This window comes from Haemorhous mexicanus, chromosome 6 (assembly GCF_027477595.1).
Source record: "Haemorhous mexicanus isolate bHaeMex1 chromosome 6, bHaeMex1.pri, whole genome shotgun sequence".
NCBI lineage: Eukaryota > Metazoa > Chordata > Aves > Passeriformes > Fringillidae > Haemorhous > Haemorhous mexicanus.
In genome coordinates, this window is record NC_082346.1 from 11,475,440 (window position 1) to 11,492,539 (window position 17,100).

General features: G+C 54.9%; 2 protein-coding genes across 4 annotated transcripts; one reads left to right on the forward strand and one right to left on the reverse strand.

Moving 5' to 3' along the window:
• Positions 1-671: 671 nt before the first annotated feature.
• DDB1 (damage specific DNA binding protein 1) lies at positions 672-12,550 on the reverse strand. The gene is made up of 27 exons (XM_059848569.1): positions 12,385-12,550; positions 11,616-11,764; positions 11,398-11,514; positions 10,329-10,550; positions 8,984-9,098; positions 8,788-8,885; positions 7,905-8,063; positions 7,475-7,558; positions 7,207-7,323; positions 6,774-6,876; positions 6,603-6,678; positions 6,415-6,523; positions 6,038-6,216; positions 5,794-5,957; positions 5,606-5,713; positions 5,190-5,397; positions 4,998-5,093; positions 4,716-4,827; positions 4,145-4,268; positions 3,743-3,907; positions 3,317-3,411; positions 3,023-3,193; positions 2,442-2,551; positions 2,113-2,282; positions 1,900-2,002; positions 1,554-1,677; positions 672-1,264 (listed from the first exon to the last, which is right to left on the reverse strand). Exons 1-27 carry the CDS (start codon positions 12,443-12,445, stop codon positions 1,181-1,183), a joined length of 3,423 nt encoding a protein of 1,140 aa, XP_059704552.1. The 5' UTR covers positions 12,446-12,550; the 3' UTR covers positions 672-1,180.
• Positions 12,551-12,651: 101 nt separating this feature from the next.
• On the forward strand, positions 12,652-16,993 carry TKFC (triokinase and FMN cyclase). 3 transcript variants are annotated; one of them, XM_059848570.1, is made up of 18 exons: positions 12,652-12,761; positions 13,391-13,437; positions 13,523-13,712; positions 13,784-13,894; positions 13,980-14,161; positions 14,232-14,310; positions 14,409-14,498; positions 14,611-14,645; positions 14,742-14,826; positions 14,901-14,990; positions 15,074-15,190; positions 15,361-15,480; positions 15,568-15,705; positions 15,965-16,071; positions 16,155-16,258; positions 16,337-16,370; positions 16,477-16,566; positions 16,654-16,993. In XM_059848570.1, the coding sequence occupies exons 2-18, from the start codon at positions 13,432-13,434 to the stop codon at positions 16,822-16,824; spliced, it is 1,749 nt and encodes a 582-aa protein (XP_059704553.1). In that variant the 5' UTR covers positions 12,652-12,761; positions 13,391-13,431; the 3' UTR covers positions 16,825-16,993. The 3 variants fall into 3 exon arrangements, with proteins under 3 accessions (XP_059704553.1, XP_059704554.1, XP_059704555.1); XM_059848571.1 differs by having other exon boundaries at positions 12,702-12,761; positions 13,368-13,437; XM_059848572.1 differs by having other exon boundaries at positions 12,743-12,761; positions 13,395-13,437.
• The last annotated feature ends 107 nt before the right edge of the window (positions 16,994-17,100 follow it).

Genomic DNA, 17,100 nt, shown 5'->3' on the forward strand with positions numbered 1-17,100 from the left:
AAAAAAGCAGGGTGCCAACATTGCATTGGCAGCACCACCCCCAGTTATGGTGGGGAAAAAAGGGCTGCCAGTACCTGGGCTGTGCCGCTCCCTGGGCCTCCCAAAATTTGGGAACAGGCTGCTCCAGGCAGGTAAACAGAGCCCGAGGTAATAAAAGCAGCAGCACAGAGTCCAAGGTCACTCCCTGCTCCCCCAGCTCTTGGAAGAGATGTCCAAATATAGCCTTGTCCCTGTGGCCTCCTTTGAAAATACGGGATGGAAGCAGGAGCCAGGGATGATTCCAGCACGAGCTGTCTCTGGGAGGGAAGGATTTGGGAAAAACCCGCAGGGAATGGGCCTTGGGGAGCATTTAACCAGGGGCTACAGGGGAGATCCAGGCTGAGGAGAGCATGGTTAGATCCAGGATAACCCCCAAATTCCATGAGAGATGTGAAGGAGATGGGAGACCATGAGAACTATTAATGATAGCCAGAGGCTGGAAAATCCAGCTTTCCCAAAAAATTCCATTGCAATCTGCCTCTCAAGGCACTCACAGTGTCACTGGCAACCAGGCAAGGAACTAAAATTTCCTACAAATCCAAGAAAAGCCAGAAAAATGCACCTGGAAAACAGGTGTCCCCAAGATCCCAGAGCTGAGGACACAGATATCATCATTCCTCAGGACAAAGATCTTTCCTCTTGGACTACTTTATTTGGTAAAACTCCAAAATCAGCAACAGCTTAAACTTCCCAAAACTTCCCTCCCTGAGCAAGGCATGGATCCTATGGAGAGAGAGTTATCCTGCTCGGCTCCAGCCTCGGCTGCTCCTCCAGCTTTGATTCCTCTTCCAAAAAAACACAAGGAATCAAAAAAAAAAAAAAAAAAAACAGGATCAAAAGCAAAACCAAAAGCCAAAAAAGTAATAAAATATCTAAGGACACCAGGGAAAAAGGAATCGAGGCGAGGGCATCAGATCCCAGTGGATCACCCAAGGAAAGGGAAAGTTCTGGGCGCAGCCAATTCTGCAGAATCCATAAATCCCAGCAGGAGATGACTGACACCTCTCCAAATTCCTAACAAGCTGCTTCCCCTGTGAGATTCCATCTCCCTCCAGCCACTGCTGCCAGTGTTGGGCACAGCTGGGGAAGGATTCCCTTGCTCCATGTGGAGGGTAGGGGTAGGGAACAATCCCGAGTCCTGCTAATGGATTCGGGTCAGCTCCTCTACGATCTTGATCAGGTCATCCACGGTGGCTTCCCTCTTCATCCCACTTCCATCATCAATCTGCACAGGGAGGAAAAGGCATTGAAGACATTGGCAGGTGCCAAAAACCATTCCCATATCATTCAGGAAGGTGTGGATTTAGCACTTCCCAGAGAGGCTGTGGCTTCCCCATCTCTGGAAGTGTTCTAGGCCAGGCTGCACAAGGCTTGGAGCAACTTGGTCTAGTGGAAGGTGTCTTTAGGTCCCTTCCAACCCAAACCATTCCATAACTCTACAATTCCATGATTTACTGAGCCTGGATTCCCAAACAAGATCCTTGATGGATCCAAGGCCACATTCCCAAGCTCACCTGCAGGTTTGCCACCACTTCCTGCATCTTGGGCCTGCTGATGTCCAGGAAACTCTCGATCAAATCTCCATCGATAAATCCTGTGGCTGGTTCCGTCTTCCGTTCGGTGTGGAATGATCTCCAGGTGCCACTGTCAAGGAGCCAAATCCACAGGGAATAACACCAGCCCCAGACATGGTTAATGGTGGGATGGCAGTGCTGGGTTAATGGCTGGACTCTGTGATCTCAGAGAGATTTCCCATCTTTAATTCCATGATTGCTCAGGGCAATGGCAAACCCACTCCCACCCTCTCCAGCTGGTAAACTCCACCCAGCACAAGCTCCTGGCTGGAATGCTAAAGGATATAAGGAATGCTCAATCTTCCCCACACTCTTGATGACTTTGTTGAGCCTGTTCTGCATGTCCAGGAGCAGGTTGTACCAGCTTTCCGACAGGGATGTTACAAGGCCTGCATGGGAATAACGGTCATGGGAATGTGGCAGAGGGTGGAGCTGGATGAGCTTTCCAACCCAAACCATTCCAGGATTCTGCAGGGAATCCTCAGCCCCTGCTCCTTACCGATCATTCCATTGACAGTGCCAAAGAGCACGGATCCCTGGGTGGGCGTGGAAGTCTCTCCCAAGTTCTGCATGACCAGGGATCCGTGGCAGAAGACATTGACGAACTCTCCCAGGTGGGATAATCCCACTTCCTGCAGGTGCTGCCGCTCCTCATCCGTCGTGGCCGCACTGGAATCCCAAACATCAGTCCCGGATGGGGGCACTCCAAAACTTTCCATTGCTCCCAAAAGCTGGGAATGCTCCTCCAGTTTTCCTGAAGATCCCATAATCCATCCCTCCTAGCATGTGCTGTCATGTCAAACCCCATCCCCATCCCAACCAGTTTACCTGTCCTTCTGGCACACAAACAGATTGAAAGCATTCTCTGCTCCCAAGAAATTATCATCATCCAGGATCTCCACAGCACTCATCCAGTTTGGATTGAAATCCCGGGCAATCTGGAAGAGGCCAAGAAGGGACACGCTGTGTCCAGGTGGCCTGGCCTGGGATCCTGCATCCTCATCCCACCCAACACCAATATTCAGGAGCAAGGCGGAATCCAGCATGTCCCTCTCTGCTCCAGGAAGCAGCTGAGCAGGAAAGGCACTCCTGGAGATGGTCCTAGTCCAAGTGGCACTTGGATAACATCCTGGGAAAGCGTGGAGCAGCCTATGCCAAAGCCACTCCAGCAATTTAAACCCCCATTCCAAGTGGACACCAGGCATCCCAGATGGCACCTCCCACCCACCAGGCACCAGCTGCTCTTCCCACAGCCAGTTCCCTGGAAACTGAGGGATCCATTTCTCCAGAAACCACAGGGATTCACGTCAAACCTTATCCAGTCAAGCCAAACTCCTCCTTTTATCCCCTCCAACACCTTTCCCTGTGCCCAGAGCCATCGGAATTGATTCCTGGCACCGCTTTCTTACCTCCTCGAAATTCCCTTCCATGGGTTTGTAGGCCAGGAGCAGCACGGAGCGCATGAGGTCTCCCACCAGGATGAAATCCCCCTTGGTTTTCAGGTACAGGGCCATGATGTTGTTGTAGTGGTTGCACTCCGTGCGCAATTCCTTCTCCGCTGTCCACTCGTACAGGCGGACCTGTGGGATGGGACACGGATCGGGATTCTCCACATGAGAGCTGGGATATCCTCCTCAACAGACACCTGGCTGACATCCAGATCCACAAGCACGCTCCCAAAAAGAAGTCAGGGCTTTGCCTACCGTGCTGTTGATGCTGGCTAACAGCTTCCCATTGAATTCCACCATGGAATACACAGCTCCCTTGACCTCCTTCTCAGCCAGGCTCTGCAGCTTCCCTGGAATAAAGCCAGGCATTACTTGGGTTGTTTATCCAAAGAGTGGGAAGTCAAGGGGGTTCAGCCGAGGTGGCCTGAATTTGCTTCCTAAAAAACTGTCTCTGAGGAGGACATGGAAAGCAAATCCCAGGATCCAGGGCTGGCGAGGGATTCTTGGGCATCTTTAGGAGACAGGGGAAAGGGAACACAGCACCTACAGATCCTGACAACAGATTCCTTGGGAAAAACTGCCTGCTCCTGTGACACAAGCTCTCTGGCACTTGAGGAGCTCATCTCTGATCTCCCACCAAAAAAAGCTGGATTTTTCCAGGTGAGAACACCTTGTTCTTACCATCGGAGTAGTGGAAGACGACAATCCGGCCCTGCTTGGGCTCTGCTTCCTCGGGATACACCATGGCAGTGCCCACAATGAAGTAGGTGTTGGGATCCTTTCCCAGCTTGCAGGAGACCAGGCTGAGGGCGTACTCATTTTGCAGGAATTGGTGAGCATGGAGCACTGCGGGGGGAAAAAAAAAGTGGGACAGGTAGGAACAACTGGGATCCCAAAGTCCTTAAACTGAAAGCTTAAGACACATCCTAGAGATTCCCTGCTTTATTCCCCACCACCTTTGCCATCAAAAATAGGTCTTCCCTAAACCTTATGGCTGATGTTCCTCCAGGAAAATGCTTTGGCTGAAGCTCCCCAGGGCTTCTCCAGGATGGGAAAAGCTGGATTTTGGGATGGGAGACGTACCTTCGAAGGTGTGCTGGTCTATGATAAGCAGGTTGTGCACTTCCACCTCCTCTCCGAAGGATGTCTCGTGTGGAGCTGTGCTGCTGGAAAACAGCTTGCTGGTGCTCACACTGCTGGACAAGGCCTGGGAAACAGGAAAATCCATCACATCCCAGTGCTACCTGGGATATCATACAGCCTCAGGTAGCCAGTGAGTGGGAAAAGGGATGGGAGAACAGGTGGAGCAAGGAATGAGTAAAGGGACACACTCCCTGCTCCTGCAGGGCTGAGTGATGGTGTTAATCTGAGTTTACAAAGAGCTGGTTTCCAGAGCTGGATCCTTGGGAAAAGGAAAACTTTGGAGACCACATAGAAGCCTGCGTGGGATATGGAAGGAGTAGCACCCAAAAATAAAGGGGATCAGGTGGAACACTGGCTGTGCCACCCCCTTGGAGAGATCCCACCATCCCATTCCTCCCCAGCTGAGGAACAGGACTGGACTCACAGCTTTGGAAAGGAGGACCATCAAGGAAAACTTGGATCAGGAATTCTGATCCCCGCAGCATAGGGATGACCCAGCCTGGGATCTCACCTGGGTGCTGGCACTGGGTCTGAGTGCTGTGGTGCCCCCACTGGCATCCTGCACCTCGATCCGGCTGGAGAGCACCCCGAAGCACTGGGATACCTCCTGGTAGCAGATTTTCCTGTAGGCCAAATAGAGCCATGTGGGTGGGAGAGCCAGGAAAGGCCATTCCAAGAGCTCTGGATCAACAAGAGCTGTCTTTTTGCTCCTGGGACGGCAACATGACCCCAACCCTTGTCCTGTGCAGCAGAGCACCCTGATCCCAGGAATCGTCATCCCAGGAATCCTCACCTGGGTGACTCATAGAGGGGAACAGTGCGGATGTGCAGCTTCTGGATCTCATCAATGGTGCCAATGGTCAGGGTGCTGTTGTTGGCCAAGGCCAAACTTGTGGGGAAAAAAAATCATGGACAACTGGGTGAAACAGCAAGAACCTCCCTCTCCTCCATATCCCTTAGGATCAGGAACTCGTGGTGGGCTCACCTGTCAGGATATCCGTCGGAATTGAGGGGGCACATGTAGTTGACCTCCTTGAGGTTGACATTGGAGAAGACCAGCTTGTGGTTGCTGCTGTAGATGACGGTGGGGCGGTCGGAGCAGGCGAACACGTTGGTGGTGGACAAGGAGCGGAATGTCCTCAGCACCGTGGGCTGCGTGCCCAGGGTCACCTTCTTCCTGTCACTCAGCAAGCCTGGATTCAAAGGGAAAAGGGACTGGGATATGCCACAAGACCTCGGGGAAAAAGGGATTGCAGGTAAGCACACCCCAGATTTAAGAATCCATCTCTTTCCTCCAGTGTGCTGGAGAAATCCTCCAGCCCACAGTCAGTCTCTGAGCATGAGGCTTAGAAAGCAAGGAGGATCTTTCCCTAAAAACTGGAAAGGGAGGAAAAAGGTCACCTGTCTCAAGGCTGAGGCCAAAGTAAAAGAGAGCTCCATCCCCCAGGGCACACAGGAGGTAGTGGCTGCTCTCGAAGGTCGTCATCAGGATGGAGCGAGGGATAATTTCTGTGGGAAGCAGGCAAAGGGATGGATGAGGTCACTTAGGACATGGACAGTGACCACTGCCACCCTTGGGAGACTCCTACCTCCTCCCAGCATCTCCTTGTGCAGCAACTCGAAGGACGGGAGCTTCAGGATGCGGGCAGAGATGTCTGTCCAGAGCCCGATGGCACAGAGCGGGGACATCCCGTTGGAGTCTCCCAGGGGGGTGATGTCCAGGCAGGCCACCTCGTGCTCCATCTCCGTGCAGCTGGGAGGAAGAAGAGAGGACAGGTGTCTGCCTGGATCCCAAATCCCAGCATCCTAAGAGCCCTCAGGATGTGGGCTCACCTGATCTGCCGGAGCTCCTGGGGCCGGATTTCCAGGTAGTACAAGGCTCTTCCCACGGCCACCACCACCTGGTTGCTGTTGCAGGAAGCGACGCTGATGTTTTTCCCATTGGGCTCTTTCCACTCACTCACCAGGGATTTGGGCTCCTGGCTGACCAGTCGCACCGAGGCAGACGTGATCTAGAAAGAGAGACAGGAAAAATCATGGAAAACAGTGTTTCCAAGATGGGTGTCATAGCAAGAACCTCCCTCTTGAACCCAGGATCTTGTTTGCTGATCCCATCAGTTCAGGGAAGCACTCCAGCCTCTGTCCTGGATATGTCATGATCCATATGGCACCAGGAGAGCCATATCCATGTTTTCCTCATGCTGGATTACCTGGATCAACTGCTGATGCGCCACGTTGCCACAGAAAAACGTCTGCTGGTCATCCACAAATCCTGTGAGCTCTGTCTCTTCCACTTCCTCTCCATTCAACATCAGAACCCTGACCAGGGAAGGGAATTCCCATTAATTCCTGCTCCAACATGGGGCTGAGAGCCTGGATCAGCTCATCCCACCTTTACCTAGTCTGGCCAACAAATGACAGCACCAAGGTGTTGTCCGTCTCCCGGTGTGGATCCGACCTCAGTGGCCACAATCCTGCAACAAGGAGGCCCCAGTTCCTCACAATTCCACATCTCAACCTCATCTGTGCCCACCATGTCCCCCCTCAGGCTGTGGAACACCTCCCACACCTTTAATTCCCGGCAGGTCAATGCTGGCGTGCTCATGGATCCCAATGCCGTTCCGGATGATCCGCAGTGATCCCTCTTTGAAGGCCCCGGAGCAGGTGACCAGCTGGAGCAAAAGCAGATGGACTTTACCAGGTGTGGCTGGGAAGCTCTCCCACTCTTCTCTGGGAAGTCCCATTTCTCATGGAAATGGGGAAGCCATTCTTGAATAATGGAATTATGGAACAGTTTGGGGTTGGAAGGGAACTGAAAGATCCACCAAGGCCAGGCTGGACAGGGCTTAGATCAACCTGGTCTAGTGGAAGGTGTCCCTGCCCATGGAATAAGATGATCCTTAAGGCTCCTTCCAACCCATACCATTACGGGATTCTATGATTTTATGGACACACTGAGCCAAAAATTCCCAGCAGTGAGGAGAGAAAAGCAGGAATGTTACCTGGCCTTGGCCTTGCCTCTCCAGGTCCACCACGCACATGTCCACAATGGGCCCGAGGTTGGTGAAGGTCTCCATGGCCACCACGTAGGATCCCTGCTCGTTGCTGTCCACATTGAGCTGGGAATAAATACTGGAATCAATTTCTGTCTTTCAAGAAGCAGGACAGGGAAAGGGTAGGCAAGGAGAAGACAGGGAAATGTATCCACATGTCCAGGTTTTGATGGAAATCGAGTTCCGTGGGAACACACAGCCAGGAGCTGCCACGTACCTTCACGAGCTGGGAATCTCCAAGCCTGGAGCCAACAAACACCACTCCATTATCCAGGTAAGTCAGGCACTCTGCAATGGATGTCTGGGAAATGGGAAGAGGCAGGTGACCCACCAGTGGCATGGAAAGGTCCTGGCACACACACAGACACACCTTCCACCACTAAGCTGTTATCCAACAGAAAAACCCTGGGCATGGTAAGGGGATTTAATCCCTTCATGAATCCCAAAGTCCAAGCTTCACCCAGTACAAGTACCAGGAAAAACATGGGAAGGAGATGTAAGTTTAAGAGCCCACAGGGAATTTTCCCAACAGTTCAGGGCTGTGACAAATGTGAGGCTCCCAAAATTCCTACTCATTCCTGAAAGAAGCCTTTCCAGACATGGGAGAATCCCAGGCAAGTGCCAGGGATGGCCCAGGTGATTCCTACCTCTCCCAGCAGCTCCACACGCAGATCCTTCAAGGTTACAGTGCCGTCCATCTGCTCCTCCTTCTCCAGGAGCAGCATGAAGAGCCTCCCTTCCATGTCTCCCAGCAAATACCGCGATCCGTTGGGATCCACGCGGTTGTGGCACACGATGGTGCTTTGCTGCAGGGAAAGAAGGGAATCCTAGGATTCCACTGGAACAGCCCCAAACTGGTCCCCAAAGTTCTGTGCAGGTGACACGCTCCCAGCTCCAGTATCCCACCCATTCCAGAGCTCCAGGAGTGGACTGAGACCTTCAGGCATGAATATTCCTGTTTCTTCCCCAAAGACATTTAGCCTGTGCTTATTTAAGATGGAAATAAGCACAGGCTAACTGTCTTTGGGGAAGAAACAGGACCTTTGGATGGCAATTCCAGCCGTCTTTCAGCTTGGAACAGCACCTCAGCCAGGCCATTGGTGCTTCCTCCTCCTATTAAATGTGGGAAGTGGCCTGTTATTCCCATAAAACCCACAAGTCCAATTGCTGTCCCAAAATCTTTAAGCCTTTTCTCCTCTGAACAAGTCTCAAGGGGCTCATCCATGTTTTCCACAGCCTGAAATGAAACCAGGCTCTGCCCTGGAACTGTGCCCAGACCATGCACTAATTCCTAATTAATCCCATTCCCTGGGGCCCAAACAAAATTCCAAGAGCTCTACAGAAAGAGGAGGCACACAGGGATCATGGATGTCCCTCGGCCCCCAAAAACAGTGACCAGGAAGCCAAACCTCTGGAAGTCCAACTAAATGGCACTGTTAGACCACACCTGGGGCTACAGGGGCTTGAATTCCTGGCTGGAAGGCCTGGGAAAGGAGGGATTTTTTGGGGTGCAGTCCTGGATCCCCTCACCTTGATGATGGGAGGAGCGATAGCCAGATATTTATCCCCGTTGTGGTAGGTGATGGATTCCTGCCCGATGATAATGGCGCCTCCGAAGGGCTCCGGCACTGCGGGACACACAACAAACATGAGACAACCTGTCTGGAAAAAAGGAGCCATCCAGCCTGGAAAATCATGGGAAGATCTTTTACAAACAAGGGCCAACCTGCAATGACCATGGAGGCTTCAGCCTCCACATTTTCCTGCTTCCAAGGGCCCTTATTGAATTCCTTCTCCCGCAGAGACACCTCGTATGTCTTCACGTGGCGGCCCTGGGGGTCCTGGGTGAGAAGCAAAAGCGGATGAGATTCCAGAAGTGAGGAGATTTCACCTCACCTCCTGCAAAAACACCCATTCCATGGAACTTCTGAGGCTTCTCATCTCCTCATCCCCCCCCACATCCACATACCACCATTCTCCCAAATTTTTCCATATATAATTACCCCCTAAGGAAATCCCTGTGCAAGAAAAGACTGGAAAGTATTTTTCCATTATTTTACAATGATATATTACAATGATATGGGAACTGATATTCTGGAATTTGTGCTCCTCTGACAACCTGGGAACAAGTGGCATAATGGAGTATCACCTCCTCCTCCAGCTCTTGCAAACGTTCAGGAATTCAGGGGGTTTTATCATATTTCCCTGTAGTTTCAGAACTTCCCAAAAATTATCCCAGCTGCTGCTGTCCTACTTAGACCAAGTCCTGGGATAATAGGTAATAAATGGAGAAAGAATCAAGGAAACAGCTTGGAACTATTCTCCTCTTCATAGGCAAGGATTGAAACAATCCAGAGGTTATGAGTCAGAACTGACATCCTGCTCCAAGGGTTCAAGTTGCTTTGACATGGATCATGGAATCCTTAAAGTTGGAAAAGCACTTTTCCAACTGTTTCCCCAAACTCCAGGTACGTGGTGACAAAGTGGTTTCCTCCCTTCAGGAAGTTTGGGGGGGATCCAGCAGTGCCCAAACAAGGAATAATGGAGCCACTGCTGGCATAGGATTTCAGCTAAGCTTGGGACAGCCTGCAATGTAACACAGGAAAGCTAATCTCTTGCTCAATCAGAACAGCAAAGACTCTTAGGATCAGAAAGGCATCCAGAAGAGACTGGGAATGCTCCTTCCATAAGGAGCCAGATGATGGGAGAGGTTATGAATCCTCTTTACACACCTGGAATCACCTCCCAAAAATGCCAAGCAGGCCACTGCCTTGTTTTTTAAGGAAAGGCTCAAGTCTTGCTCTGGGAAACAACTGGTTGTGGATCTTGATGGAAAGATCCCTAAACTCCTCCTGGGGGGTATAACAAGGAAAATTCCCATCCAAGGCAGAGCTGCCCAGGAATCCTGTGAGAAAGCGCTGCTTCCTCCCTTCCCAGAGTTGGAAAAATGCAGTATGGAGGAACATGGACCTGGAGGAGCTGGAATCATCCCTCATTCTGCCCTCCATAAGTCTTTGGAAAACCTTGGGAGCCCTTGGCTCCACCTGGGTTATCCGTGGATAAGCAGGCACCTGGTAGACGAAGCAGATGGTGGGAGCTTGGCAGCCATAGAGGAATTTCACATCGATGACCTGGAGCTCTTCCAGACGGATGTTGAAGGCCTTTAACTCCTTGTTGTCCCGATCCAGGGGGATAACCTTGAAGAGGCCATCGTAGAGGCGCAGCCCAATCATCCGGCACTCGGGATCGATGATCCCAATGATCCCGGTCTCCGAGGGGCGCCCGATGCGATCCTGAGGGAGAATTCCAGAGAGAGGGGAAAGAAAAAGGTGATTAGTGCCAGGACAATATCCCTGGAAAACAGGGACAGGAGTTAGCTGCCAGCCCTTAGGTGAGGAATGGCTCCGTGCACACTTCCCAACAGAATTCCAGCTGGGAAGCCACCAAGCCTGAGGAGGAGACGCCTTTCTAACTGCCCCACCTGGCAGAGCTCCCACACTGCACAGCTTCACCACAAATTCCCACAGGACTTATTTCCCAGGGAAAATTTGGCCTCACAAGGAGCTTAGGCTTTCATTTTTCTTAAATTTAATTTGTTATTCCACAAGGTCTCCCAAGAATATAGTTGAATCCATAGGGAAATGACTTGGAACATCCTGGTCTAGTGGAAGGTATACAATGGCATGGGGTAGAATGAGATGATCTCTAAGTCCTGTCCATCCCACACCATTCCATGTGCTGGTTTAGATGAGATATTGGGAAGAAATCCTTCTCTGTGAAGGTGATGAGGCCCTGGGATGGATTTCCCAGAGAAATTGTGGCTGCCCCATCCCTGGAAGTGTTCCAGGCCAGACTGGATGGGGCTTGGAGCAACCAGGGATAGCACAAGGTGTCCTTGCCCACAGAAGAGAACTGGATGAGCTTTAAGGTCTCTTTTCCAACCCAAACCATCCCAGAATTCCACTAATCCTTTCAGAGACCAGGACTAACTCTGGAAACATCCTGTGACCCATCCCAGATCTGGCAGCCAGCAAGGAACCACCAATAGAGCAACAGAAATCTAATACCCTGCTGCGCCAGGAAGGCAAAACCATCCCTAGGGAAGGGCATTCCCATGCAGGGTGCTGCAGCCCCCATCACCTGCACGTTTCCATGGGCACGGGTGATGATGTCGATGCTATCCCCGTTCTGCTTGTATTCCAGGATGCAGGCATTGTACTTGGCCGTCAGGATGAACAGCAAATCCTTGCTCTCCCCCTGCCCCGAAAAACCACAGTCAATGCAAATTCCAGGGGTGGAATTCCCATCCCAGCCCGCCCAGGTGGGCACAGCTCCCTCCCTGCTCTGCCAGCACCCACCTTGGGGCGGAAGAGCTCCATGACGGCGGTTTTCCCATACATTCCCACTTCCTTGACGGGCCGGAGCCCCTCGGCTGTCACAACGTAAATCTCCAGCCGGGTGTTTTTGGCAATCAGCAGGTTCAGGTCCTCCGCAGAGGTGAAGTGTCCTGGGAAAAGAGGGAAGGAATCCCAGAGGAGGGATCAGCTGGCACCTTGGGGTAGCAGGTTGCACTTCCACACAGCCTCCCTGGAGCATCCCAAAATCCCAGCAACTTCCTTCCACAGTGCTAAAGGCTCTCAGCAACTGCTTTCCCTCAGCCTGCACTCCTTGTTTTTCTGCAGAAATGCTCTTCCCACTGTCTTTTCTCAGGAATCCTCATTCCTGGCGTCTCTTCCCACCATGCCCAGCACCCCAGGGCTCTTGGGGCTCCCGAAGCTTCCCCAAATCCCACTCTCTCTCACTCCTATTATGGATTTCAGGAGCACTTTGATCCTTCCTCTACCCCAAAATTCCCCAGTATCCCAAAACCCTCCGGTAAACCAAAAACCCTCCGGTAAATCAAAATCCCCGCTACTCCCAAACCCCCTCGTACGCACCCGTGAACCCCCAAACCCTCCCCGTACTCCCAATTCCCTGACGGTGCCCCAAACACCCCCGGGACCCCCAGCGCCCCCCGGCACCTCCCTCCCCCCGTGTCTCCCGTACCCCCAGCCCCCGGTATCCCATAACCGCTCTCCCACGCCGCCCCAAACAGGGTGCTCCCGTCACCCCCCCGCTCCGCGGTACCGGTGACGCAGCCATTGACGGCCGTCGGCTTCTGCGCCGTCACCACGTAGTTGTAGGACATGTTGGGGGAACCGGGAGGTCCCGGCGGGGCGCGGGGGAATCCGGGGGGAACGGAGAGCGCGGCCTCTCCGCCGCCGTGGCCGCCACTTCCGGGAAGTGGGTACACGGGGCCGCTCTAGCCCGCTGGGAGGACTTAGGAGGAGCAGACGAGAGGAGCCGCTCTAGCCCGCTAGGAGGACCGCTAGGGGCAGGCGAGAGGAGCCGCTTCAGCCCGCTAGGAGGACCGCTAGGGGCAGACGAGAGGAGCCGCTCTAGCCCGTTGGGAGGACCGCGAGGAGAAACCGATAAGGGCGGTTGAAGGGCCCCGCAGAGCGCAGGTGTGGAGGGGGATGCGCGGAGGGGTCTCCCCCTAAACCCGCGGGACCCGCGCTGATCCCACCCTGATCCCACGCCGTATCCCAAAGGGAGGGCCCCGCATGGGAGGGTGCAGCCCCCTCCCTGCAGCTCTGTGCCCCCCGAAACCTGGAGTAGGGGTCCCCGCTGTGAGGGGGGAGTGTGGATCCGCTAAGGGCCTACACGGAGAGGAAATCCCTGAACGTGGGAGTCCCCCCAACACAAAAAAAGGGTCCTTATTTGGGGGTGGTCCCCTCCTGATTTCCCGCCTCAAAAGGGGGTTTCCCGCCTCTTTGAGGGGGGAGCTTTCACTGTTCTCTCTCATCCTAAAAGGGCGGCCTGTTTAGAGGTTATCCCATCCTGGCGCTTCATCCCAAAAGGGCGGCCTGGCTGGGTGCGGGGGGAGTGGCCCTATGCTGGCGCCTCATTCCAAAAGGAGTTCCCTACCTGGGGAGGTGTCCCTGTCTGGGGACGACTCCAACGCCAGCCCCATTCCCACCAGACACTCCCCATAGCATCACCATCACACCAGACACCATCCCACCCCGCCCCCTTCCCAGCCCCCCTCTCCGGACCGCTGTCCATTTCAGACTGGACCTTGCCCTCTTTGCAGACAGATTCCATCTTCAGATCCGAGTGCTGCGCTCCGCTCCCATGGAGGTGAGCCCAGAGCAGGGGGGTTAGCATTCCTGTGGGGTTGGCATTCCTCCTTTTCCCATCCCACCGCTCCCCATTTTCTCCACAGATCCCCAAAAAACTGGTGACGACGGTGTCCGGCTGTGCCGATGACGCTCTGGCCGGGATGGTGGCCTGCAATTCCGGGCTCCGGCTGCTCCAGGGGCACCGGGTGGTCCTTCGGGATGACCTGCAGGCCATCCGTGGCCGTGTGGCCCTGCTGTCCGGGGGGGGCTCTGGCCACGAGCCTGCCCATGCAGGTGAGACCCCCCTGTCCCACCTCTACTCCCCACCCACGAACACGGTGCCAAGCCCTCTTCCCTCTCCACAGGCTACGTGGGGAAGGGAATGCTGACCGGAGTGGTGGCTGGAGCCATGTTCGCATCCCCGTCCGTGGGCAGCATCCTGGCGGCCATCCGGGCCGTGGCACAGGCCGGAGCAGGTTGGGAACACACCGGGGTGGAATTTTGGGGTTCCTCCCCGCAGTGCTGCACATCATTCCCGTTGTCTCTACATCCATCCTGCAGTGGGGATCCTCCTGATTGTGAAGAACTACACTGGGGACCGGCTGAATTTCGGGATGGCCCTGGAGCGGGCGCGGGCTGAGGGGACTGACGTGCGGATGGTGGTGGTGGGCGACGACTGCGCCTTCACCAAGCCGGGGAAAGCCGGGCGCCGTGGGATCTGTGGCACCATCCTCATCCACAAGGTTCTGCTGGCACCCTTCATGGGGATTTGGGGAATTCTGGGGGGTCACTCACACGCTCTGCCCGGGACAGGTGGCAGGAGCTCTGGCTGAGGCAGGAGCGAGCTTGGATGAGATCGAGAAGAAGGCAATGGCAGCTGCCAAAGTCATGGGTGCGTTGTGTTATCCCATGGGAATGCTGTCCTGTGTCCTCCAGCCCCTGAACCTCAAAAATCCCCCCAGTTTTAACAGAACATTCCCACCTGCACAGGTACCCTGGGTCTCAGCCTAACTCCCTGCAGCATCCCAGGATCCAAGCCCTCGTTCCAGCTGGCTGAGGACGAGATGGAGCTGGGGCTGGGTGAGGAGCGGCCCCTTGGTGTCCCTTTTGGGTCCCTGGAGGGTCCGAGTGTCCCTGCCCCCCCGGGGAGGCGTCACCAGGGCTGGGATGTGACACGGCCCCATCTCCATAGGGATCCACGGCGAGGCTGGAGTGCGCAGGATGAAGGTGAGGAGGAAATTCTGCTGCTTCCTCCCTATTCCCAGATCTCCCTATTCCCAGACTTCACCACTCTGCTCTTCCCCTCCTTCGTGTCCCCTCCAGGTGCTGCCAGCAGATAAGGCTGTGGAGACGATGCTGAAGCACATGATGGATCCATCCAGTGCTTCCCACCTGTCCCTGACCCCTGGTGAGCTCCCCAGGACCCTCTGTTCTCCTCCAAAGCCCCTGGATCCCAGTCTCATCCTGCCCCCCATCCTGCAGGCTCCTCTGTGGTGCTTGTGGTGAACAACCTGGGTGGATTGTCCTGCCTGGAGCTGGGAATTGTGGCTGGAGCTGCTGTGCGCTGCCTGGGTGAGTGCAGAGGGGAGCTTGGGATCCCATTCCCTGGCTCCAGCCACTCTGGAGTGACCCTGTCTCAATCCTGGATCCCGCAGAGAACCAAGGGATCAGCATCGCCCGGGCCTTGGTGGGATCCTTCATGACGGCGATGGAAATGGCTGGAGTCTCCCTCACCCTCATGCTGGTGGATGAGGAGCTGCTCAGGTTGATTGGTGAGTTCCCCATGGGAATGTGGCCAGGAATTGTGGCACAGGGGTTTCCGCATGCTGGGTGACGGGACACAAGGTCAGTGGAATCTCTGGGGGTGGAATTCCTGGCTGCTGGGTGTGCCAGTGAGGATCCAGTGGGATCCCGAGCCACCACACGGCTCTGGCTTTTCCAGATGCCCAGACCATGGCCATGGCGTGGCCCAACATTCTCGCGGGACCGGCGACCACCCGGAGGGAGGAGGTGCCGGCACCAATAGAGCCACCCAGGAAGCTGCAGGATGAGACCGGAATTGGTACAGGGCTCCCATCCCTTGTCACACCCCCCATTCCGTGCCTCAGTTTCCCTTGGGAATGCACAGGGATGCATCTCCTCTCCGCAGGGCCCAGCACGGCACGGGTGGAGCGGGTCCTGCAGCGGGTGTGCAGTACCTTGCTGGATATGAAGGAGAAGCTCAACGAGCTGGATCGGGGAGCAGGTGATGGGGACTGCGGCCACACTCACGCCCAGGCGGCCCAAGGTGGGTGTGGGGGCCATTATCCAGGGAATTGTGGGGAGTGCTGCTCCAATGGCACCTCCCAAGAGTGGGGAGTTCCCCAGGACATCCCTTCTTGGGACTAAGGAAACCTGGGGTGTCCCTTCCTGTAATTGTATCCTGGAATGTCTCTGCATCCAGTGGCTGCTTTCTTATGGGATTGAGGGCTGTCCCTGCTTGTCCCTACAAGGGACAGGAGACTGCAGGGCCACCCCCCATCCCGTTATCCCTTCCATTCCTACAGCCATCCAGGAATGGATGCGCTCCCGGCCGCCTCCCGCTGCCCCAGCCCAGCTGCTCTCCAACCTGGCTGATGTGGTGCTGGAGCAGATGGGAGGCTCCTCTGGAGTGGTGAGTGGGAATGGGAATGGAAATGGGAATGGGGGAACACAGCTGGCCGTGTTTCCAGGATGAGATTGATGGTATTCCCAAAGCTCTACGGGCTCTTCCTCACGGCGGCTGCCCAGAGCCTGCGTGGCCGCAGCGATTCTGCGGCGTGGGCTGATGCCATGGATGCCGGGATTGAGGCCATGCAGAGGTCAGTGCCGGGGGATGTGGAACCCCAGTGCCCCCTGGGAATCCCAATCCCCCCTGAATTTCCCTGCATCCCACACAGGTACGGAGGAGCTGCACCAGGAGACAGGACAATGGTGAGTGCTGGGAGAGCCCAGGAGCAGGGAGGGCTTCCAGGAGGATGCCAGGGAGTTCCCACCTGGCCTCAGCCCTGGCTCCCAGACTAATTCCCATTCTTTGCAGCTGGATTCGCTGTTTGCCGCTGCACAGGCTCTGCATTCCCTGCGCAGTCCCGGTGCTGACCCGCTCCAAGTGCTGGCGGCAGCTGTCCAGGTATGGAGAGCTGAGAGCTGGGACAGTGGGACAATTGGATGGGAATCCCTGCCATTATCCTGGAGAACACCCTGTTTTCCCTGGCAGAGCGCAGTGGCGGCGGCGGAGGCCACCAGGCATATGGAGGCTGGGGCAGGGAGAGCCAGCTACGTGCACTCATCCCGGCTGGAGCAGCCTGATGCCGGGGCAGTGGCGGTGGCAGCAGTGCTGGGAGCGGTGCTGGAGGGCCTGCGGGACCCCCTGGGCACCCCTCAGTAATTACAGGGATGTGTATCCCTGAAAATCTGTGTCCCCTTGTAGTGATCCAAACGGTTATCCCAATAAACCATTGTTTCCCCCTGTGTGAGAGGGAGGCATATCCCAATAACCCCCTGTGTTCCTTCAAGGATGTGTTTCTCAATAAACCTTAGGATGTGGCCCCCAGTAACCCTCTGTGTCCCCCATGGTAGCTTGGAGAGGTGGAATGGTGGAATGTGGGGGTGTGGGAGTGCCCCCCCGTTGCTCCAGGCTGGGAAGCGAGATGGGAACAGGGAT

Bases quoted from the DNA above. Each gene is read 5' to 3' on its own strand.
- TKFC (XM_059848570.1), top strand. The intron at 16,072-16,154 runs GTGAGTGGGAAT...GTATTCCCAAAG, and splicing joins TGGGAGGCTCCTCTGGAGTG to CTCTACGGGCTCTTCCTCAC. The intron at 16,567-16,653 runs GTATGGAGAGCT...TTTCCCTGGCAG, and splicing joins TGCTGGCGGCAGCTGTCCAG to AGCGCAGTGGCGGCGGCGGA.
- DDB1 (XM_059848569.1), bottom strand. From the start codon at position 12,445: ATGTCCTACAACTACGTGGTGACGGCGCAGAAGCCGACGGCCGTCAAT. The intron at 6,877-7,206 runs GTAACATTCCTG...CTTTTGCTCCAG, and splicing joins AGAGGCAAGGCCAAGGCCAG to CTGGTCACCTGCTCCGGGGC. The intron at 5,958-6,037 runs GTGAGCCCACAT...TCTTCCTCCCAG, and splicing joins CAGGAGCTCCGGCAGATCAG to CTGCACGGAGATGGAGCACG.